This window comes from Natrix helvetica, assembly GCF_964273705.1.
Source record: "Natrix helvetica genome assembly, chromosome: 1".
Taxonomy (NCBI): domain Eukaryota; kingdom Metazoa; phylum Chordata; class Lepidosauria; order Squamata; family Natricidae; genus Natrix; species Natrix helvetica.
This window is the reverse complement of record NC_138548.1, coordinates 65873830-65894535: the sequence shown is the minus strand read 5'-3', so window position 1 is coordinate 65894535 and position 20706 is coordinate 65873830. Positions and strand designations below refer to the sequence as shown.

The window sequence follows — 20706 nt, the reverse complement described above, 5'->3', positions numbered from 1 at the left end:
ATTTGTGTTTTCTTTCTGTTGATGTAAAGAATGTCCACGATTGGACCTACATTGGAGCAATTAGATTTCTGTCTACATGATATTCACACTGAGCAGTCTCCAGGTGAAAAGCTCTCTAATAATAAATGATTTCCCACTTCCCTCTTCACCAAAGATAAGGCCAAAAGGCCTACCCATATCAGCTCTAAATTCCTAGGCTACAAAATAACAGTAGTCCTGTTATGCATCGTGAGGCGCTTCAGCATTCTGCTGCTTAAATCTGACATCCCTCTATTGTCAAAAGATCTATTTTTAGATTGATAGTCTGTGAACATGGAATGTTTAATTACAGTAAAGAGAAAAGCATGGATGATGGAGCAGTGTGCTACTTTCAAGTACTGTTCCAATGCCCCCCCCCAAAAAAAATCTTAGTTTTTTTTTAAAGATTCACAGGGTGCTTCTTAAAAAGTTAGTAGCAATAAACATTCTTGAGTTTGAAATTCATATTGGCACGTGATGCTAAGTCTATAAACAATTTTAAAATAGAACATAGCTCAGTGCCACCATTGTTAAACGTTCCTAGGTGTCTATTGCACTATTATAAACAAGAAATTAAACTTAAAAATTAAGAGCATCCTTGGTTACTTGCACAACATGCTAATCCATGATGACTAAATCCACCAATTTTCTGAGTGTGTGACACAGTCCTGAACAAATAAGTTAGACTAAGATTGCATAACCTGTTAAAATGTGATTAGTTAGATGATCGCTCAATGCTTTGTGCAAATAAAGCCAGCGTATAGGAAGCAAAACTAAGCTTCACTCAGTGGTGGCCTTAAAACACTTTTATCATCTTGTGTAAGTGAATTGTTCCCATTTCATTATCAGGAAAATGGCATTTAAATTTAGAGATATATTTATTTATTAGACTTGTGTGCTTCCCATTTTGTATAGAGATGACTATGGGTGGCTTACAAGCATTAAAAACCAGTAGAGATCCCGACTTTATTATGGAAATGCACTGGATCCAATTGGCTTTCAAACAAGCATAATGATGAGCTTTTGCTAGTTCACAATAATGCTGACGTGTAACCAGGCTTCTAATTATTTTATGGCAGACAGGACAAAGTAAATATGAATATTTTCTTATACATTTTACTATAAACACTTTTCAGGACTTAAAGCTGCACCCCTTATATGTTTATATCCAGAAAACATTTTTATTGATTATGTACATTATGTAGTTGTCATTTCTTAGTGACTACATAGATATTCTTCAGGATATCTTGGCCTTCAGGTCTTCCAATATTGCACCTATTGCCACTGTAATGAATTCCACCTGCCTAATGGCCAGTCATCCTAGTTTTTTTCTTTATACCTTTCCCATAGAGCTAGGCCTTTGTATAATATGTGCCATGCATGAGTCCAATCATTTCTGCCTTGAATGAGAATGTTCGTATTCTTAGCTATTTATGGTATTGTTCATTAACCTCATTCAAAAGGATCAATACACTATTGTGCTTCTTCAAAGTTCAGTTTCACTTCCATATAGTATCACGGGGAAAACCATTGTTTGCATGATTCTAATTTTTGCAGGTATAGACAGATCCCAGTATCAGAATACTTTTTTGAAGACCTTCATGGCTGCTTTACCAAGTCTGCAGTATATTTTCTTGACTGTATTACTTGACAGCTAGTCCTTTAATATTGATAGTTCTTAAAAGAAAGAAGCTATCCATCATTTCAGTATCTTCACTGTCAGTTCTAAGGCTAAACCTGCTTGTCATTAGTTTGTCTTATTTGTATTTAATTTTAATCCCATTTCATTGTGCTTCTAGAAATTCAGATCATCTGCTTTTTTTGTTCTGCCTTCTGAACTTAGAGATCTGGCTGTATGACTGAGCTGTATGATAGTTACCGTATGTTGATCTGTTGTTTTTTTCTTGGCTACTGATGTCAAGTGTTGTTTTTATTATTAAATGTTGCATGGACTTTTTGACTAGCCATTCAGAGTAATGAATTTGGGGTGGGCAGCCATACAAATTGAATAAATAAATAAAATAGTCAATTTGATTTCTGTGTGCTCCATTTGGTGATATCCATGCATGTAGACAATATTTTGGTTGTTGGGAGTCTGTATTGCCTAGTATTAATTAATAATTCATATACAGTATTTCATTTGATCTAGTAGTCCTTTCAGTTATGCAAGGACTACTATTTAGCAAGCATAAATGACTACATCTGTAAGAAAAGCAGCTCAACTACTGTATGGTTATAGCATTAGAGAGAATGTGTCCTGTAAGGATTAAACAGAAATTGGTCCTCTTTTGTTATTATTCTCCGTTCTAGACAAATAGTGACTGCAATTCTGCTTTTATTTCAAAGTTTTTATTTGCTTACTTCAAATTAGCAGCCATGCTACATGCTTCCCATTCTGATACTGCACTCAAGATTGACTCTTAGACACACAAAAAGGCCACAGGGGAGTGAAAGTTAGAATGTCTACTTTAGCAATGACATATACTCACTATTCTTTTTCCATGGTTTGATGTTCTTTTCTGTTTTAGTCCTGTAAACAGAAAATCAATGGAGTATGCATCAGTGTACTATGTACAATTTGCACATGCATCATTCATAAAGGCTATTCTTGGAATGTCCTTCATGGTTTAATATCATAGGTGTTTCATTAATGTGTATATATAAGCGCACACGTATATGCACAGAGATAGCATCTAATTTAACTAAAATTAACTTCTGGAGATACATTACATAGAAAATAAATGTGCATCTTGTTAACTTTTAATTTTGTTAATACTGTTCTGTGGAAAGGTTCCAATCAGAGTTTTTGATTTCTTGCATAACTTTGCCATTGAATGTTATCAGACCTTTGATGTGAGTTTTACTGGTATATAAAGGGAGTTTAAATAGATAACACTAAGATTTTGATGCTGCTTTCATTTATTTTATAAACAGTTATCCTAATCTGAAAGGAAAAAAATATAGAACTGTATTTTTAGTATATACTATGCCTTCATCAATTTTCACAACTGCAAGGTCAAAGTATATTTCATTAGATCTTTTTGTGTCCTAAATGATTCCCTGCTCTTACAGCATTCACCCACTGGCATCCTGTATGCTTAAATTATGCAAGAAAAGGAGGCAGTGACAGCTGATGACAGCTGCTCTTTCTGAACCAGCTCCTCGACTAGTCTTATTATAGAGGCTTATAATTTTTAGATAAGTACATTACAGAATTATTAACAAGAAGACCCAAAGTATGCAAAGCTATTCTAGTGAGTTCATTTTTTAAATTCTCCATTTCTATGGATTATTTTTTTAAAAAACTGATGGTTTTACTGGCATTGATATTGAGATCAACCACGGTGCAGTGATTAAAATGTTAAGCTTAAGAAACTGCCAGACAGCTGCAGGAAGATGTTTTCATTGGTTTAGCAACTCAAGGGAAAGTATTAAAAAAAAAGAAGAAGAAGAAATGCCAGTCCCAATTGCCTTCCCCTTTTTGCTTATTTAATGTTTGAAACCACATTTCAACATAAAAGTATGTGAATTCTTTTGGGAAATAACAAAGACGCATTGAATTATTGCCTACAGTTATTACTCAGGGTAAATAATGAGGAGCTATTATTTTACTCAGCTCCACAATTAGCCATTTTGTAGCAATATTTTTCAACATCTTGTGGCTTTGTCGGGCAAACTTTTGGGGTGAGAACCAACCAAGAGGGCTATTATTTCACTTGAGCTGGGGCTACATGGATCCTCTAGACTGGATTTCATGATTCAATTTTATTTGTTTCTCTGAATTTGAAGCGAAGGCAGATATTTCATAGCAAGCCTCCATATCTCCATATGAGATAGAAGGGGCCAATAAGAGAACTAGGGTGGTGAACCAGCTAACATGTTAAACCAGGGATGGGGAAAGTCGGAATGCATTTCCCCCCCACCCCTCCCTGCCATCCAGACACAAGCCGACTGATGAATTTGGGCCACCCACTGGTTCTCAGCCCAACCTTCTACCCAGGATTGTTTTGCAGAGTAAAAAAGAGGAAGGAGTCATCTTTAAGCTGCCCAACATTCCTGAAAGAAAGACAAGGTAAGCATGTGTGTGTGTGTGTGTGTGTGTGTGTGTGTGTGTGTGTGAGAGAGAGAGAGAGAGAGAGAGAGAGAGAGAGAGAGAGAGAGAGAGAGAAATTTGTATTTTGAAAACAATGTTTTCTTGTACTGCATACTAAAAAAAAAAAGAATTTCCCCTCTTCCCCCCTTTCTATTGATCAAGAATAATTTGGTCAATGATTAGCAACATTTAATAGAACAAAAACAAACAAAAACAGAGTGAAGGAAACAAATACAATAATATACTAACAGCTAGCAAAATAAATCCCTGTTCTATAAATTCAACCACCTAAATCCTGGATCTAAATCCTGCATCTGATTATTCAGACACAGGCCTCATATATTTCAGTGAGGGGCTTTGTGTACAGCTCCCCTCATATCAGAGGATTACAAATCGCACACGCACACACACACACACACACACCTCTCTTAAATCTGGATATGATTAAAAACAAAAATATAAACAACTTACAAAAGTGAATGGAGCAGAATCTAGAAATGTGATACAATCAAGGCTTGGACAGAAATAGATTTTTTTCTTTTTAAAGCCTAATATCTGTGTTTACAGTACACCATATTCCTACTTTCATCTGAAGGAAGGAAGGTGGGTTGTCTGAGGTAATAAGATTAGTGGAGAGTCAGGCCTTCAAAACTAGTGATGAAAGGAGGCCCAAACAATCTGGCAAAGTCCAATATTTTCTGGAATTACTGTTGCCTTGTGCAACTCTGTGAATTCCTCACCATTTACTCATTGTATTAAGCCCCCTAAAATTTCTTGGTCCTAGTTATTTGTAGCCCCTCCTGTTATTAATAGCGTCCTTTCCTAATGCTTTTAAAGGCATTGTTGAGGATAGGCCCTGCACCTCTGGTGCAATTTTTTTCTTTATGTGCAGTCCCATATTTTAAAAAGATTAATCCCGAAGAGGCAAATAGGAAAATCATTATTCCAGTTCTGCTTTGGAGATGGGCAGGAATAAAAATAGCTGAATAAAGCAATTCACTTCCTGCTGGGTGCATGTGCAATCACATTTATTCTTTGTTGAATACAGATCTCAAAGATTTCCACTTTACTATGGTACATCTGTAAAAATGAGTATGTGCTTAAATTAGTATTAGAGAAAGAATGACAAGATTACAGGAGGCTGAACTAATGAAATAGAATTTGGGAAAATGAAATAACCCAGAAAGAATCCAGGAGGAAGGCCCTTTGCAAAATGCTATATATTTCTGTAGGTAAAATATTGAATACTATAATCACTGCAGGGAGGTATAGATACTGTTCTTCCAGCAGCAATTTTATTATTTGGAGAACAGAAGTACCATTGTGCTGTATATCCTGAAATCATTTGAGAAACTAGAGGGAATTTCCTAAGGCTGTGCTTGATAGGGCCTGCCCAAGAGGAGGAAAATTGTAGCCCCCTGTAATTGTTCTTCTGTTCTTCTGTAACATTTCATGTGTATAAAGGAGGTTGTTTCTAAAAAGTTCTGATGTGTGATTTCATGTCTTCTATTTTCACTTCTGTCTTACTAAAATGCTTGAACTCTACTAGTAAGAATGAGTGTTGTCTACAATTGGGTACATCCAAAATTTATGTCTGGTTTGAGTCTTACTATGCATTGGAGTTCCCATTTGGAACTGGAACTTGGGTTATCCTTTATTAGACTAATATCCTGGCTGTCTTTTCTTATTTTATCTGTCTGTTATTGGCCTGCTCAAGGTAAGTTGTTGTGTTAAGAAAGACTGACTATCTAAAGGTGGATGGAAACTTGGAATGCTCTGATTCTGATCTGATACATTCCTTGTTATACCATGCTGACTTTTCTGAACCAGAATTATTACGGGAAATGCTAAGAAAATAGAGGATTTCTCATGTCCATTTATTTTTCCACTGGGTTGGGAGAATATAAAAGATGACTCCCAGGCAAAACTTTTCCTAGTACAGGTAGTCCTCAACTTACTACCACAATTGAGCCCAAAATTTCTGTGATTCAGTGAGACATTTGTTAAATGAATTTTGCCTAGATTTACAACCTTCCTTGCCTCGGTTGTTAAGTGAATCACTGCAGTTGATAAGTCACCCGGTTGTTAAGAGAATCTGGTTTCCTCATTGACTTTGCTTGTCAGAAGATCATAAAAAGGGATCAGCAACGGTCATAAGTATGAACCAATTGCCAAGCCCCTGAATTTTGATCACATGATCAGGGGGATGCTGGAAAGGGCATATCTTTGAAAAATGGTCATAAGTCCCTTTTTTCAGTGTCGTTGTAACTTTAGTCACTAAACAAACTGTTACGAGGATTACCTATATATATGGGAGAAATAACTGATGGACTGTGTGTATGTGTCTGTACACACACACACAAACACACACGATCAATTACATCTCCCAACCCAGTGGAAAAATAAATGGACATGGGAAATCCTCTATTTTCCTAGCATTCACTGTAATAATTCTTGTCTAGAAAAGTCAGCAAAGTCACTTCTGTTTTTCCCCCAAAGGGCCAATATGGGGGGGGGAGGGGGGAGTCATCTTTTATTAAACTACAACTCCACCCCCACTGTGGCCTTTATATACAGAATATGCTTCTTCAAAAACAAAATTAAAAAACAGAAGTGACTTTGTTCTTTCTGTTGCTTAAACACATGATCTCATTCAACATGTGGTTTCTCTTATACATTTTAATTGTCAGCTGACTTGCAAGAGAAAAACAAAGTCATGATTGTAAGATATTTGTGGTGATATTTAGCTTGTGGGTGTGACACTAATTTATGCCTTATACTGTAGTGAATGCTTGGAAGAAATAACATCTTCAGAAGGCTTATTCACCACAAGGTAAGCACTGCTGCTCTGTTTCATTGGAATAATCATGATAATCATAATAATGATGGAATATATTTTCTTTCATTATTAGAGCCTTTTAAGTTAATTCTACTGTATAATTTTGAGACCAATTTGTAAGATATAGTGCCTCAGAATCAGATCCCATAACTCATCCGAAGCTGTAACATCTGGAAATATCCATTTTATTCTAAAAACAATGAAAAGTTGAAAACTAAAAACAAAAGCATGTATTTTTCCAAAAGAGCCTCATTTCATAGTTCTTTTTCTAGCAAATGATGAATTATATAAGTGACAAAAATATGGAAATAGAATGTTGTAATATTTTAATAACATGTTATTCTCAAAGCATGCATTTGAGTAATCCTAATGAGCTGTCATGCTAACTTTTTTGAGACAGTAAAATATAAATCTATACTTATTGTAATTATGTAGAAAATTTTTAGAGGAAAAAGTTGTCACGGTGTTCATTTATAGCAGAAATGAATCTCGTACCCACAGAAAATGTAGATTATAAAACAGTTTCTTACATCAAACTTTGATGTCCTCTGAAGTTCATACTTCCTTAGATTAAATATATTAGTCTTTTAGAAATGTTTGTAAAACTGTTTATTTCTTCTGGTTTTCACAGCCTGGTTAATATTGAAGAAATCACTGAATTTTAAAGTGCTCCTATCTGCCTTATTTGTTTATTTTTTCTCTTTTAAAGACCATAATGGGTTTTGCTTAAATGTGACCCAGATGCCAAGCACCCAAATGTGACCTGGAAGAGGGGATTAGAGCCATCAGAAATCTGGAACCAGGGGAGGTGGGCCCATCATAATTCTGAATGGTCACTAAGCCACTGTCGTTAAGCGAGGACTACTTGTAATGCTAGTAATAAAATGTCCATAGTACTGTAAATATACACAACACAAACAGACAGACACACACATTTAAAGAAAATAATACAGCAATTGCAACTGCATGAGAATTATGAGTGATAGACAGTCGGGTCAGAAGATATTCCAGAAGAATAAAATTTATACCGGTAGTCCTCAATTTATGACCACAATTGAGCCCAAAATTTATGTTGCTAAATGAGACATTTTTAAAATGAGTTTTGCCCCATTTTGCAACTTTTCTTGTCACATTTGTTTAGTGAATCACTGCAGTTGTTAAATTAGTAACGCAGTTGTTAAGTGAATCTGTTTCCCCAGTGACTATGCTTGTCAGAAGATTGCAAAAGGTGATCACATGATCCTATGGCTTTACACTTTACGCTAAAGTTTGTTAACTTCTCCACCTCCTCTCTGTATGCTGTCTCATCGTTCTTGCTGATAAGACTCACCATGGTCATATCATCAGCGAACTTTATGATGTGATTTGAACTGTGCATTGCTACACAGTTGTGCATCAGCAGGGTGAACAGCAGGGGACTGAGCACACAACCCTGAGGGGCTCTAGTGCTCAATATGATGGTGTTAGAAGTGTTGTTCATGATCCGGACTGTCTGGGGTCTTCCAGTAAAAAACTCCAGGATCCAGTTACAGAGGGAGGTGTTCAGGCCCAACAGGGTCAGCTTCCCCATCAGATGTTGGGGAATGATAGTGTTGAATGCTGAACTAAAGTCTATGAACAGCATTCGTACGTATGAGTCTTTGTTTTATAAGTGAATGAGGGCTAGATGGGGTGTAGTGGAGATGGCGTCATCGGTGGAGCGGTATGCAAACTGCAGTAGATCCAATGTTACGGGCAGCGGGGGTCTTTATATGCCCAAGACGAGCCTCTCGAATCACTTCATGATGATGGGAGTAAGTGCAACGGGACGGTAGTCATTGAGGCAGGACACTGATGGTTTCTTCTGCATGGAGACGATGGTCATTGTCTTGAAGCACTTTAGGACAACAGTGGTATTCAGAGAGATGTTGAAGATGTCGGTGAAAACATTTGCCAGTTGGTCTGCACATCCTCTGAGTACTCTGCCAGGAATATTGTCTGGTCCCGCAGCTTTCTGTGGGTTGACTCTGCTTAGAGCTTTCCTCACGTCAGTAGTGGAGAGACAAAGTATCTGGTCGTTGGAAGGAGGTGTAGTCTTCCTCCCTGTCACGTCATTCTGTGCTTCGAAATGGGCATTAAAGCTGTTTAACACATCTGGAAGTGAGCCATTACTCTCACAGGCAGGTGGTGATGTTCTGTAATTAGTGATGGCTTGGATGCCCTGCCACATATGCCGTGTGTCACCGCTGTTCGTGAAGTGTTGGTAGATGCTCTGGGCATGTGCAAGCTTTGCTTCTCTGATGGCCCAGGACAGATTGGCTCTCGCTGTTCTTAGGGCTGCTTTATCACCTGCCCTGAATGCAGAATCTCGGGTTTTCAGTAGAGCACGCACCTCTCCAGTTATCCACGGCTTCTGGTTGGAGTGTGAGATAATTTTCTTGGAGACTGTGACATCATCAATGCACTTGCTGATATAGCCGGTCACTGACGATGTGTACTCCTCCAAGTCAATGGAGTCACCGTTGGTTGCAGACTCCCTGAACATGTCCCAGTCAGTGCATTCAAAGCAGTCTTGAAGAGCAGAGATGGTTCCTGCTGGCCAGGTCCTCACCTGCTTCCAAACTGGTCTTGAACGCCTGATGAGTGGTCTGCATGCTGGAATTAGCATAACAGAGATGTGGTCTGAGTAGCCAAGGTGGGGGCGGGGCTTCGCCTGATATGCATCTGGGATGTTTGTATAAACAATGTCCAGTGTGTTTTCCCCCCTGGTTGCAAAGTCCACATTTTGATGAAATTTAGGGAGCACAGTCCTGAGTGTCAAACCGGCCTCCCTCAGTAACCAAGAAAGAAACCACTTAACTCAATTTTTCAGAATTAAGAGTACTTTTACTGGTTATGAAAAGATAGTAGCTAAGCAAAGCAAGATCTGAGGCATAAGCGTGCGAAATCATACATATCAATACGTGACCAACCCCCTCCCCCTGGCAACCCTCATCCCACTGTCCAATCTGCAAATCCCTTAGGTGTCATGTGAGTTCCATCTTCAAGGAGCATCATCAGGAAGGTATGCGGACGGTTGGTCTTGACCGAAACCAACTGCTAATCTTCAGCATGCGCAGTAGACGGTTTGACCAATACTCCCACTTTACAATCTCTCCTGTACAAAAGCTTCCCCTCCCAAATACCAGGCCCCCCTCCCCATTTCAATGGCAGCCGAAAGCAAATGCAAAACAGAGGCTGACATGTTTAGCATGATTGAAATCTCTGGCAACAATAAACAATCCATCAGGGTGTGTGTTCTGCAGTTCATTGATGGTCCAGTGAAGTATACAGAGCGCTTCCTTAGCATTAGCGCTAGATGGAATATACACGCTGAGTATAATAGCAGTGGTGAATTCCCTGGGTAAATAAAAAGGTCTACATCTCACAACCATAAACTCCACAAGCAGTGAGCAGTAGGTGGAAATGAGGACAGAGTTTTTACACCATTCTGTATTGATGTATACACACAGTCCGCCGCCACGAGTCTTACTGCACAGAGCTGCATTTCTGTCAGCACGAAACACAGTTAACCTGTTCAACTGAATAGCAGCATCCGGAATTCTATCACTCAGCCATGTCTCCGTGAAAACAAAGATGCATCAGTGTCTGTACTCACGCCGTGTAGCTGGCTGGAGTCTAATGTAATCTAATTTATTGTCCAGGGAGCGGACATTTGCTAGCAAGATGGATGGTAGAGCAGGCTGGCTAGGGTTTGCCTTTAACCTAGCATTAAACCCTGCTCGCTTTCCCTGCTTCCGCTTTCTCTTGCACCACTTCCGAAGCCCCCTCCTCCATCCATTGGCTTCTGGCGATGCCGGGATCTGAGGGCCTGGATCTTGGAGCAAGCTGAGGTTGCACAGCTTCTCCCACAAATCATCATTGATGGTGTTGGAGTTGTTTCTGTATTTCCATAGTTTCTGCCGAAGGTGCACGTAGGTGCAGAGTTGCTCTGACATCCATGTTTCATGGGACGGGATACAACATAAAAATAGCACCACTTTGGATCCGGAGTGGCTGCTGCAAGTTACTGCCACGCTGCCTACACTTCCATCCTATTAGCATTTTGAATGGTACAAAAAAACTAATAGTGACTAATGAAGAGTCAACAAAACAGGGCTAATATGATCACAATAAAGAGTGCTCATCAAATGCAGCTGCTGCATTTTAAACCAACTGCAGCTTCTAGATGGTCTTAGAAAGTTGCCACAAATGGAGTGACTGTGGAAGTCTGCATGAGTCATTGTAACTGGTCCTCTTACTCCAGGAAGGGGCACAACTGGCACATCAGCTCAAATTTAGCAAATGCCCTTCTAGCCATGGCATCCATCTCTCCATATAGCAATGGCCGTGACTCCAGCTGAGACTCCAAGACCAATAGACTTGCTCTTTTAGTGCCATCTTGTCAAGAAAAAATACCAGAACCTATAAACAACTCTGATGCGCACACAGCAACTCCTTCTTACTTAGCTTCAAGTTCACCATGTATTGTCCCATTCAAATCCCTCCAGCAATATTACTTCTTGGCCCTAGGATACCAATATGAAACATAACATATTGATGGCATTGCGCTCTGTACCCTAGGTTAATGCATTGGAGGGCTTAATGCAGATGAATGTCACACAAGAGTGGCTGCTACGCTAATCCCTTCTCACTGGCTGGAACTGCTCTTTAAAGTAGGAGCAGAATCACTACAAAACAATACTTACAAACTCCCCCCTCCCCCCAATGGGCAGCTCAGAAGGAAAGCATGATTGATTGATCAGATGTTGCCAAAAGGTTTTATAAGACTAAGAGGGGTGCATTATCACTATCAAAGTCTGGATACTGGTCATCTATAAGAATGAGCAATGCTGTCTCTATCACATGCCTGGCCCCAAACATCATTAAAAAGAATCCAGATACTTTGCTTTCTCTACAGTACTGGTTAATTAAATCCCTATCACATGCTCAATAACTTTCTCCCAAAAGAGAAAACTCAAGATAAAATAGGGTCAGATATTGCTGGATATGATGGGAAACTCTTGAAAAGGAAAAGCACTGTCACCTACTTTAAAACTGTTGATATCAGCTCTCATTAAAAGAGGCATTAATTACATAATTATAAACTGCCAAATTGTTAAAAAAAAAACTTCAAGCACTTGAAGAAACCCTCTAAATCAATCATGTAGTAGGAGTGGACTTTTCTAATGGGTCCCACAGACCTTTGGAAGTCTCAGCTGCACCTGGAAATTAACTAACCATGGGAATGGGCCAGAAGTAATTATGTCCATATTCAGATCATAGCATAATTGTTTTGAGGTAAAGCCAGGTCAAAAGCATGACTATCTGCAGGTATGTCAAATATCACGGGGGACAAACCCATAGTTGCTATTGAAGCCACAAACGTCCTTGATCTGATCTCCAGGAAATGGAGATTACTCAGATACAATCAAATCATGGATGAGTGTGGTCTTTAATTAGAGACAGAATTCCAGCAGGAGGCTAAGCCAAGGTCCCTAATGATCAAGCCAGCAGGATTGGGACCACCAGACCAATTTGATTGCACCAAATTGCTGGTTTTCCTTCCCCTGGAATGGCCGAATCAGGTAGGTTCCACAAGTTCATCTAAATGCTTGATCTCCAGCTGACCTCCCCTGGCAGTCTTTTCAAGTTCAATGTTCCTTTTTCCCTCAGCATATTGTGACTGTCTTCCCGCTACTATCAGAACTTCAGTCTGATGCACTCTTCACTCTTCTTTCATAGACCCTGGATTGCAGCAATAAATTCTCCGCCAATCCAGATCTTCTGACTGAATCCGCAACCACCGTGGGCTCAACAACACAGATCCGCAAGGATCAACTTCTCTGTTATTGTACTATCTCTATCTCTAACAAATTTAAAACTACATCCACGCTCAAGGTAGGTGAACTTCAATTTTGGCTTTCCTTTCCAACTACTGCTACAATTTCACTCTTCTATTTTTATCTTCTAACATTTTCTCAGCACATTCCGCTTTTCTCCCTTTGTCTCTATTCTATCAAACTTTTCTGTTCGCTTTGCTCTTGGTTCTTTTCACCATCTCAATACCTTAATTGGGTCATCCCAAACTCTATATCTATAATTTACATCAGAATTTATTTGTTACACAGATAGAATAAAGAAAAAACTTTTCAGCCCCAGCTATACTGTTCTTTTTATTAATGCATCTAGAACCATCTTCAGTCTTATATAAAATACAAATTAGTTACTCCGCCCATAACATTTATTTAACATGCAACATATTAAAAATGTATGTCATTTTTTTGGCCTCTCTTTCCAAAGGTGAGGAGAGAACTCATTTTTCAAAAGTTCTAATTTTTACTTGTCTATGAAATTACAGGGAAGTTCTCAGCCAGACAAACATCAACTCTATTTCATGTTATATTTAGAATTGGTAGAATTTATTTATCCATGTATTTCTTCATTTTATATCCCTGCATTCTCAAACCTACAGTATATGAATCAGCTCTGATTGGAGTCAGCTTGCAGTTTTGAAGAGAACAGTTTTAGCAAACACATTAGCATCAGAAATGAAATAAACCCACAGAGCTAGGCAAACCAAAAGAAAGTGGTACCCTGCCCAAGACCCTGGAGCAATAAAATATTAGACCAAAACCAGCATTACTTTGGCACTCATTCAGTCATTGACAAGTGATTTAACCTTGCCCCAACCATGCAGAATGTAAGAATAAAGTTAGCCCTCAGGCAATATTCAGAGTATTGGGATCAGAATTCAATTCCATTGGTAAATGAAGCCCACAGGAATATTGTCCCTTTACCCAGGGATGGGATCCTACCGGTTTAACAACCGGTTCACTGAGCGCACGTGCACAGTTTAGCAAAAACTCATCTTCCGTATTACTGCCAGCGAGGAAAACAGCTGGAGCGTGGCAGAGTGGATCCACTTTGCTACACCAATCAGCTGGGGTTCGGAAAAGGAAATAAGATGAGTATAACGCAGGGGTGGGCGGGCAGGCCCACTTCAAAGTCGGAGCAAACCGGTTTGTTTCCAGCTGATAGTTGGAGCTACTGGTTCACCTGAACCGGTCCAAACCGGTAGAAACCCACCCCTTCTCTTACCCCAAGAGAACGTGGTTAGATAGACAGTTGAAGGAGGCATTAAAACAATTAGCTCTGTACTTATATTAGTGTTAGAAAATTCATCACACCATTAAACATATCCCAAGCCTCTCCAAACTTGCAAGTGAAATTGCAAGAATATATATTGTCATTAACTACTACTAGCAAAACAATTTAAGAGTAGAAACAATTAAAAAACAAGAAAAAGTGTCATAACCATTTGTACAGGTACAGACGGGGGAAAACTTTGCTCAATACCAGTAACTGTGAGAGGGATCTTGGAGTCTAAGTGGACAATAACTTAAATAGGAGCTGATAGTGAGCTGAAGCGCAGCAGTCAAAAAAGCCAATGCAACCCTAGGCTGCATTAATAGAGGGACAGAATCAAGATAACGTAAGTATTAGTACTGCTTTACAAAGCCTTGCTAAGACCACACTTCGAATACTCCATCCAATTTTGGTCACCACAATATAAAAAAGATGTTGAGATACTCAAAAGAGTGCAGAGAAGAGCAGCAAACATTATTAGGGAGGTGGAGGCTAAAACGTATGAAGAACAATTGCAGGAAGTGGGTATGTCTAATCTAGTGAAAAGAAGGACATGGGGAGACATGATAGCAGTGTTACAATATTTGAGTGGTTACTACAAATATTAGGGAGTCAACTTATTTTCCAAAACACCAGAAGGCCGGACAAGGAATAATGGATGGAAACTGACCAAGGAGAGATTCAACCTAGAAATAAGGAGAAACTTTCTGACAGTGAGAACAATCAACCAGTGGAACAGCTTGAACAAGAAACAATGGATGGAAACTAATCAAGGAGACAAACCCCCTAGAACTAAGGAGAAATTTCTAGTGGTGAGAACAATTAACTAGTGGAATGCCTTGCCCTCAGAAGTTGTAGGTGCACCATCGCTGGGGGCTTTTAAGAAGAGACTGGACAGCCACTTGTCTGAAGTGGTATGAAGCCGTGATGGCGAACCTATGGCAGACGAACCCTTTCTGTGGGCATGCGTGCCGTTGCCAGCTGCTCTTCTGGTTTCTGGCATGTGCATGCGCACTGGCCAGATGATCTTCACGCATGCCAGAGCCCTGGAAACATGAAAACCAGCTGGCTGGTGCGCATGCGCACACTGTCCACCTGGTCTTCCAGTTTCGATGCTCCTGTATGTATGGACACCAGCGCTGGAAACCCAAAGATCAGCATGCACACCGGCCAGCTGGTCTATGAGTTTCCGGGGCTCCGCACATGCACGTTCCGGTTTGGGCACTCAGTGCCGAAAAGGTTCTCCATCACTCGTACAGGGTCTTCTGCTCGAGCAAGAGGATGGACTAGAAGACCTCTAAGGTCACTTCCAACTCTGTTATTCTATGTTCTAAGTCAGAGGTGTCAAACTTAATTTCATTAAGGGCCCCATCAGGGTTGTATTTGAACTTGGGGGGCTGAATGGGTGTGGCCAGGATGCCAAGAACCACTCACGGCCCTCCCAAGCTCTGTTTTTGGCTGCAGTGGCCTGCTGCAGTACTCTGCAAGTGAAAATAGAGGGAGGGACGTGTGACAGCTTCCTGCAGCGCTTTGCCAGTGAAAATGGCAGAGGCATCGCAGTCCTTTGAATGCGGCCCGCGGCAGTGGTGAAATATAATTTTTTCCTACTAGTTCTGTGGGCATGGCTTGGTGGGGGGGGGTCATGTGACGGGGGCATGGCCAACTTTTCCCCACTTTTTAAAGGATTTTTTTTCCTACCTATTTGCCTGAACCGGCAAGGAAAATGCTTTAAAAAGTGAAAAAATTGATTCCGACGATTGTGTGCATCAGCTGTGAGTTGCGCGATTGTCAGAATCCTTTTTTTTCACTTTGTAAAGCATTTTTTCCTGCCGGTTCAGGCAAATAGGTAGGGGAAAATGCTTTAAAAAGTGAAATAAAGAGCTCACAGCTGATCCTCACTAATAATAATAATAATAATAATAATAATAATAATAATAATAATAATAATAATAATAATAATAATAATAATAAAAAAAATATTTATTTCTTAGCCGCACCCTCTCCCGAAGGACTCGGGGCGGCGTACAACAAAACATAGGAAATAAATATATAGACAAACATACATATACCAAAAACATATACCAGGACATATACAAAACATATACTAGGAGGAGGTGAATTGGTAGATAAAAACAAGTAAAAACACAATGTTTAAAAACCCCTAAGTAAATTGGATGCAATTAAAATATCCCAGATAAAAAACCCGTCAGGAGAGATAAAATTGGATCAGAGTTGAGCCAGGCCAGCAACTTGAAATAGGTGGGTCTTGAGCTTTACACGAAAGGAGCGGAGGTCAGAGGTATTCCTAATATCCGGGGGGAGGTCATTCCACAGGGCTGGGCCCGCCACAGAGAAGGCTCTACTCCTAGGCGCCGCCCCCCGGCACTGCCTGGTGGACGGCACCTGGAGGAGACCCTTTCTGTGCGAGCGGATTGGTCGCAGGGATGTATGGGGCAGAATACGATCCCGCAGGTAACTAGGTCCTGAGCCATGGAGCGCTTTGAAGATCGTTATCAAAACCTTGAAACGCACCCGATAGACCACAGGAAGCCAGTGCAGCTCGCGCAGGAACGGTGTCACATGGGAGTACCTAGTACTCCCCATAATTACCCGCGCGGCTGCGTTCTGGACCAACTGTAGCCTCCGGATGCATTTCAAGGGAAGCCCCATGTAGAGAGCGTTACAGTAGTCCAAGCGAGACGTCACCAGCGCATGAGTGACCGTGCGTAAGGCGTCCCGGTCCAGTAGGGGGCGCAATTGGCACACCAGGCGAACCTGGTGGAATGCCCCCCTTGCCACGGCTGTCACATGGTCCTCCATGGACAGCCGGGCATCCAGGAGGACTCCCAAATTGCGCGCCCGCTTCACGGGGGCGAGTTGAATGCCCCCAATGGCCAATGATGGAATTAATTGGCTGAACCGGGGAGCCGGTACCCACAGCCACTCCGTCTTGGAGGGGTTGAGTTTGAGTCGGTTGTCATCCATCCAGACCCGTACGGCTTCCACACACCAGGACATCACTTCGACGGCCTCGTTGGGGTGGTTCGGGGTGGAAAAGTACAGCTGAGTATCATCAGCGTACAGATGATATCCCACCCCGAAACCACGGATGATCTCACCCAGCGGCTTCATATATGTGTTGAACAGGAGTGGCAAGAGGACCGACCCCTGTGGCACCCCACAAGTAAGGGGGCGTAGGGTCGACCTCTCCTCCCCTGCCAACACACGCTGCGTCCGGCCAGAAAGGTAGGAGCCGAACCACCGCAGAACGCTGCCCCGGACCCCTAACCTCTCCAGCCGGCGCAGCAGGATACCATGGTCGATGGTATCAAAAGCCGCCGAGAGGTCTAATAGGACCAGGATAGAGGAGCAACCTCTATCTCTGGCCCTCCAGAGATCATCCACCAACGCGACCAAGGCCGTCTCCGTGCTGTGACCGGGGCGGAAGCCCGACTGGCGCGGGTCTAGATAATCATTTTCCTCCAGATGTCGTGGAAACTGGTAAGCCACCACACTCTCTACAACCTTCGCCAGAAAGGGAAGGTTGGAGACAGGACGATAATTGGCCAGCTCCAAAGGGTCCAGGGAAGGCTTCTTGAGCAAGGGTCTCACCACCGCCTCTTTCAAGGCGGCCGGGAGAGACCCCTAGCCCAACGAAGCGTTCACTAGGCCCAGGAGCCAGTCTCGTGTAACCTCCCAGGATGCCAGTACAAGCCAGGAGGGGCACGGATCCAATAAACATGTGGTGGGTCGCAGTCGTCCACGCATTCTGTCCAAATCCTCGATGGCAACCAAGTCAAACTCCTCCCAGGTCGAATCCTCAAGACTCGCCACGGACGTCTCCTTTGGACCACTGACAGGGACCCAATCCCTCCGGATTTGAGCGATTTTATCCTGCAGATATTTCCCAAATTCCTCTGCTCTGCCCTGTAGAGGGGCCTCCCGCGGCCTCTGAAACAAGAGGGAGCGGGACACCCGAAACAGGGCAGCAGGGCGGTTCTCTGCGGATGCAATGAGAGTGGCGCAGTATTGGCGTTTGGCCACTCTCAATGCCACAAGGTACGTCCTTAAATGGGCTCGTGCCTGTGTTCGATCAAATTCGGAACGGGAGGATCTCCAACGACTCTCTAGGCGTCTCTTGCGGCATTTCATCACCCTCAGCTCCTCGGTAAACCAAGGGGCCAGGGTGGATCGTTGCCGCCGGAGAGGCCGCAAAGGCGCCACCCGGTTCAAGGCCCCGGTAGTCGCATTATTCCACGCGACCACCAGGTCCTCTACCCGGGGGCGGGTCAGGGTTACAGGGGGTGGCCCAAGCTCCGTCTGGAACCTATCCGGTTCCATCAGGCGCCTGGGGCGGAACCATCTAATGCTTTCCGGTTCCGCCTCCCCGCAGCGGGAGGTAGCACCAGGGAAGTCAAGACGAAGGAGTGAGTGATCTGACCATGACAGGGGAGTCACCTCCTCCCAGATCACTCAACCACTGGCCAGAGACAAAAACGAGGTCCAGGGTGTGACCTCCCTCGTGTGTCGGGCCCTGAATCAATTGAGTCAGGTCCATGGCTGTCATGGAAGCCATGAACTCCCGAATCCCCTCTGATGCTTCTCCCATCGATGGCAGGTTAAAGTCCCCCATAACTAAAAGTTTGGGGGTCTCAACCGCCACCGATGCGATCAGCTCGAGGAGTTCAGGCAGGGCCGCTGATGTATAGCGAGGAGCCAGGTATACTATCAGCAGGCCCAACTGTCTCCCAGGGCCCCATTTCACAACAAGGGATTCACATCCGGACGTCTGTGGCACAGTAGACTCCCTCGGCTCTAAGTCCTCCCGAATAATTGCTGCCACCCCACCGCCCCTTCCCTGGGCCCTAGGCTGGTGAAATGCTCGGTAGCCTGGTGGGCACATTTCCACGAGGGGTACACCTCCCTCGTGGCCCAAACCAGGTCTCCGTTATTCCCGCGAGGTCCGGCTCCCCCTCCAAAATTAGGTCGTGAATGAGGGGGGCCTTATTAACAGCGGACCTCGCATTGCATAACAACAGCCTCAGGCCCTGGGTCTGCAGCTCCTGACCACCTAGAACGCGGGGGTTGGTACAAGCAACGACACTATCGTCAGAACCATTTTTTTCACTTTTTAAAGCATTTTTAACTACCTATTCGCCAGAATCGGTAGTAAAAATGTTTTAAAAAGTGAAAAAAAATTATTCCGATCGCACGACACAGCTGAGGGTCACAGAACCTTTCCCCCCCATTTTTAAAAGCTTTTTTTTTACTACCGTTTTTTGCGAACCTTAGCATTTTTTGCTCCTGTTTCCACCGAACCAGTCAGATAGCATTTCACCCCTGACCCACGGACCTTAAGTTTGATATCCCTGCTCTAAGTTATGCAGACTCCTCTATCTCCTAGCAGATCAGAAAGTGATTGGAAATGCCAACGTGTAAATACTTTAATGTTAATAGATATCATAAATAAAGCTAAAACTTTATCAGAGCTTATCAATTAACTTATCTAATTCTTTTGCTAGGTTCAAGATGGATGCATCCTGCGTCATGTGGGGAATCATTTGGCTGATTATATTCTTTTTTATTGGATGGCCAATTAGCATCTTTTTGGGAGGACTGTATGGATTCTTCGCTCCTTTGTTGACTTTGATGAGTCTGGATGACTTTAGTGAAATTTTATTGAAGGGGGTAAATTTGGGAAGACAATGTGCTATGAATGTGCGAACAGGAAAACCCCTCTTTTAACAATAAACCCTATCACAAATCAGGAAATAAAGTTTCATTCTGTGATCTTTAATGGACTTTGAAAGTATTTGTGTACATTCCTGTTTATTGATATTTTACAATACTGTAAAGAAATATAGTGTCATTTAATTTGTAAATTGTATGAAACCTGGGGAGATCTAAATAAGAACTTGAAATATTTGTCAGATCTGGGTTTGAATAGAACACCATGTTTGCAGCACTGAAAACTTATGTATTAATATATTTCCTTAGATACAGTGATGAAACTTGCATTCCTCTTCAGGGGAAAGATGGTTTTTGGCTTCTTGCTCTGCCTTATAAGTTATCAAAAGTTCAAAGTCTAATTGTTTATTAGCTTTGTTTCCAAACATAGTCAATATATAAATCTGTATTATTATCACTAATGTTCATTATATTTAAATTTTATATAAATATATGGAAGTTATTTTTAATGATTTATAGATATGTTATCACTTATGATAAATAAAACGTAACTCGACTGGAAGTTTCTGTGTAGGTTTTTTTTTTTTTTTTACATTTTTGTTATGTATTTTTCTCCTAATATAAGAAATTCTTGAGTTATGCTATTACTTTTCTGAAACACAATTATAAATATTATGATGTTCTTAAAACTAGAACCTACTTTAGATAATAGTAAAATATTTTTTACTGTCACTTATTTGATATTTTAATAGAGATCTATGTTCTCTGTCCCCTAATATATATGTAAGTAATCCTTGCTACAATTTCAAACAATGGGAAAGTGTCATTGCAATGGTCCAGATTGAGAATAGAAATTATCTCAGTTTTCTCATTAGACTGTATATTCCAGAAATCAAACAGA

The 20706-nt window shown here is 41.6% G+C and overlaps 1 protein-coding gene across 2 annotated transcripts; it reads left to right on the top strand.

Annotated features, from left to right (window-relative positions):
- Positions 1 to 3972: 3972 nt before the first annotated feature.
- Positions 3973 to 20360, top strand: LOC309386076 (uncharacterized protein). 2 transcript variants are annotated; one of them, XR_014174347.1, is made up of 4 exons: positions 3973 to 4090; positions 6897 to 6944; positions 12714 to 12869; positions 19640 to 20360. XR_014174347.1 is itself a non-coding variant. In XM_081941068.1 (4 exons), exons 2-4 carry the CDS (start codon positions 12470 to 12472, stop codon positions 19715 to 19717), a joined length of 321 nt encoding a protein of 106 aa, XP_081797194.1. In that variant the 5' UTR covers positions 6845 to 6944; positions 12376 to 12469; the 3' UTR covers positions 19718 to 20360. The 2 variants fall into 2 exon arrangements, 1 of the variants encoding a protein (XP_081797194.1); XM_081941068.1 differs by lacking the exon at positions 3973 to 4090 and adding an exon at positions 12376 to 12556 and having other exon boundaries at positions 6845 to 6944.
- The last annotated feature ends 346 nt before the right edge of the window (positions 20361 to 20706 follow it).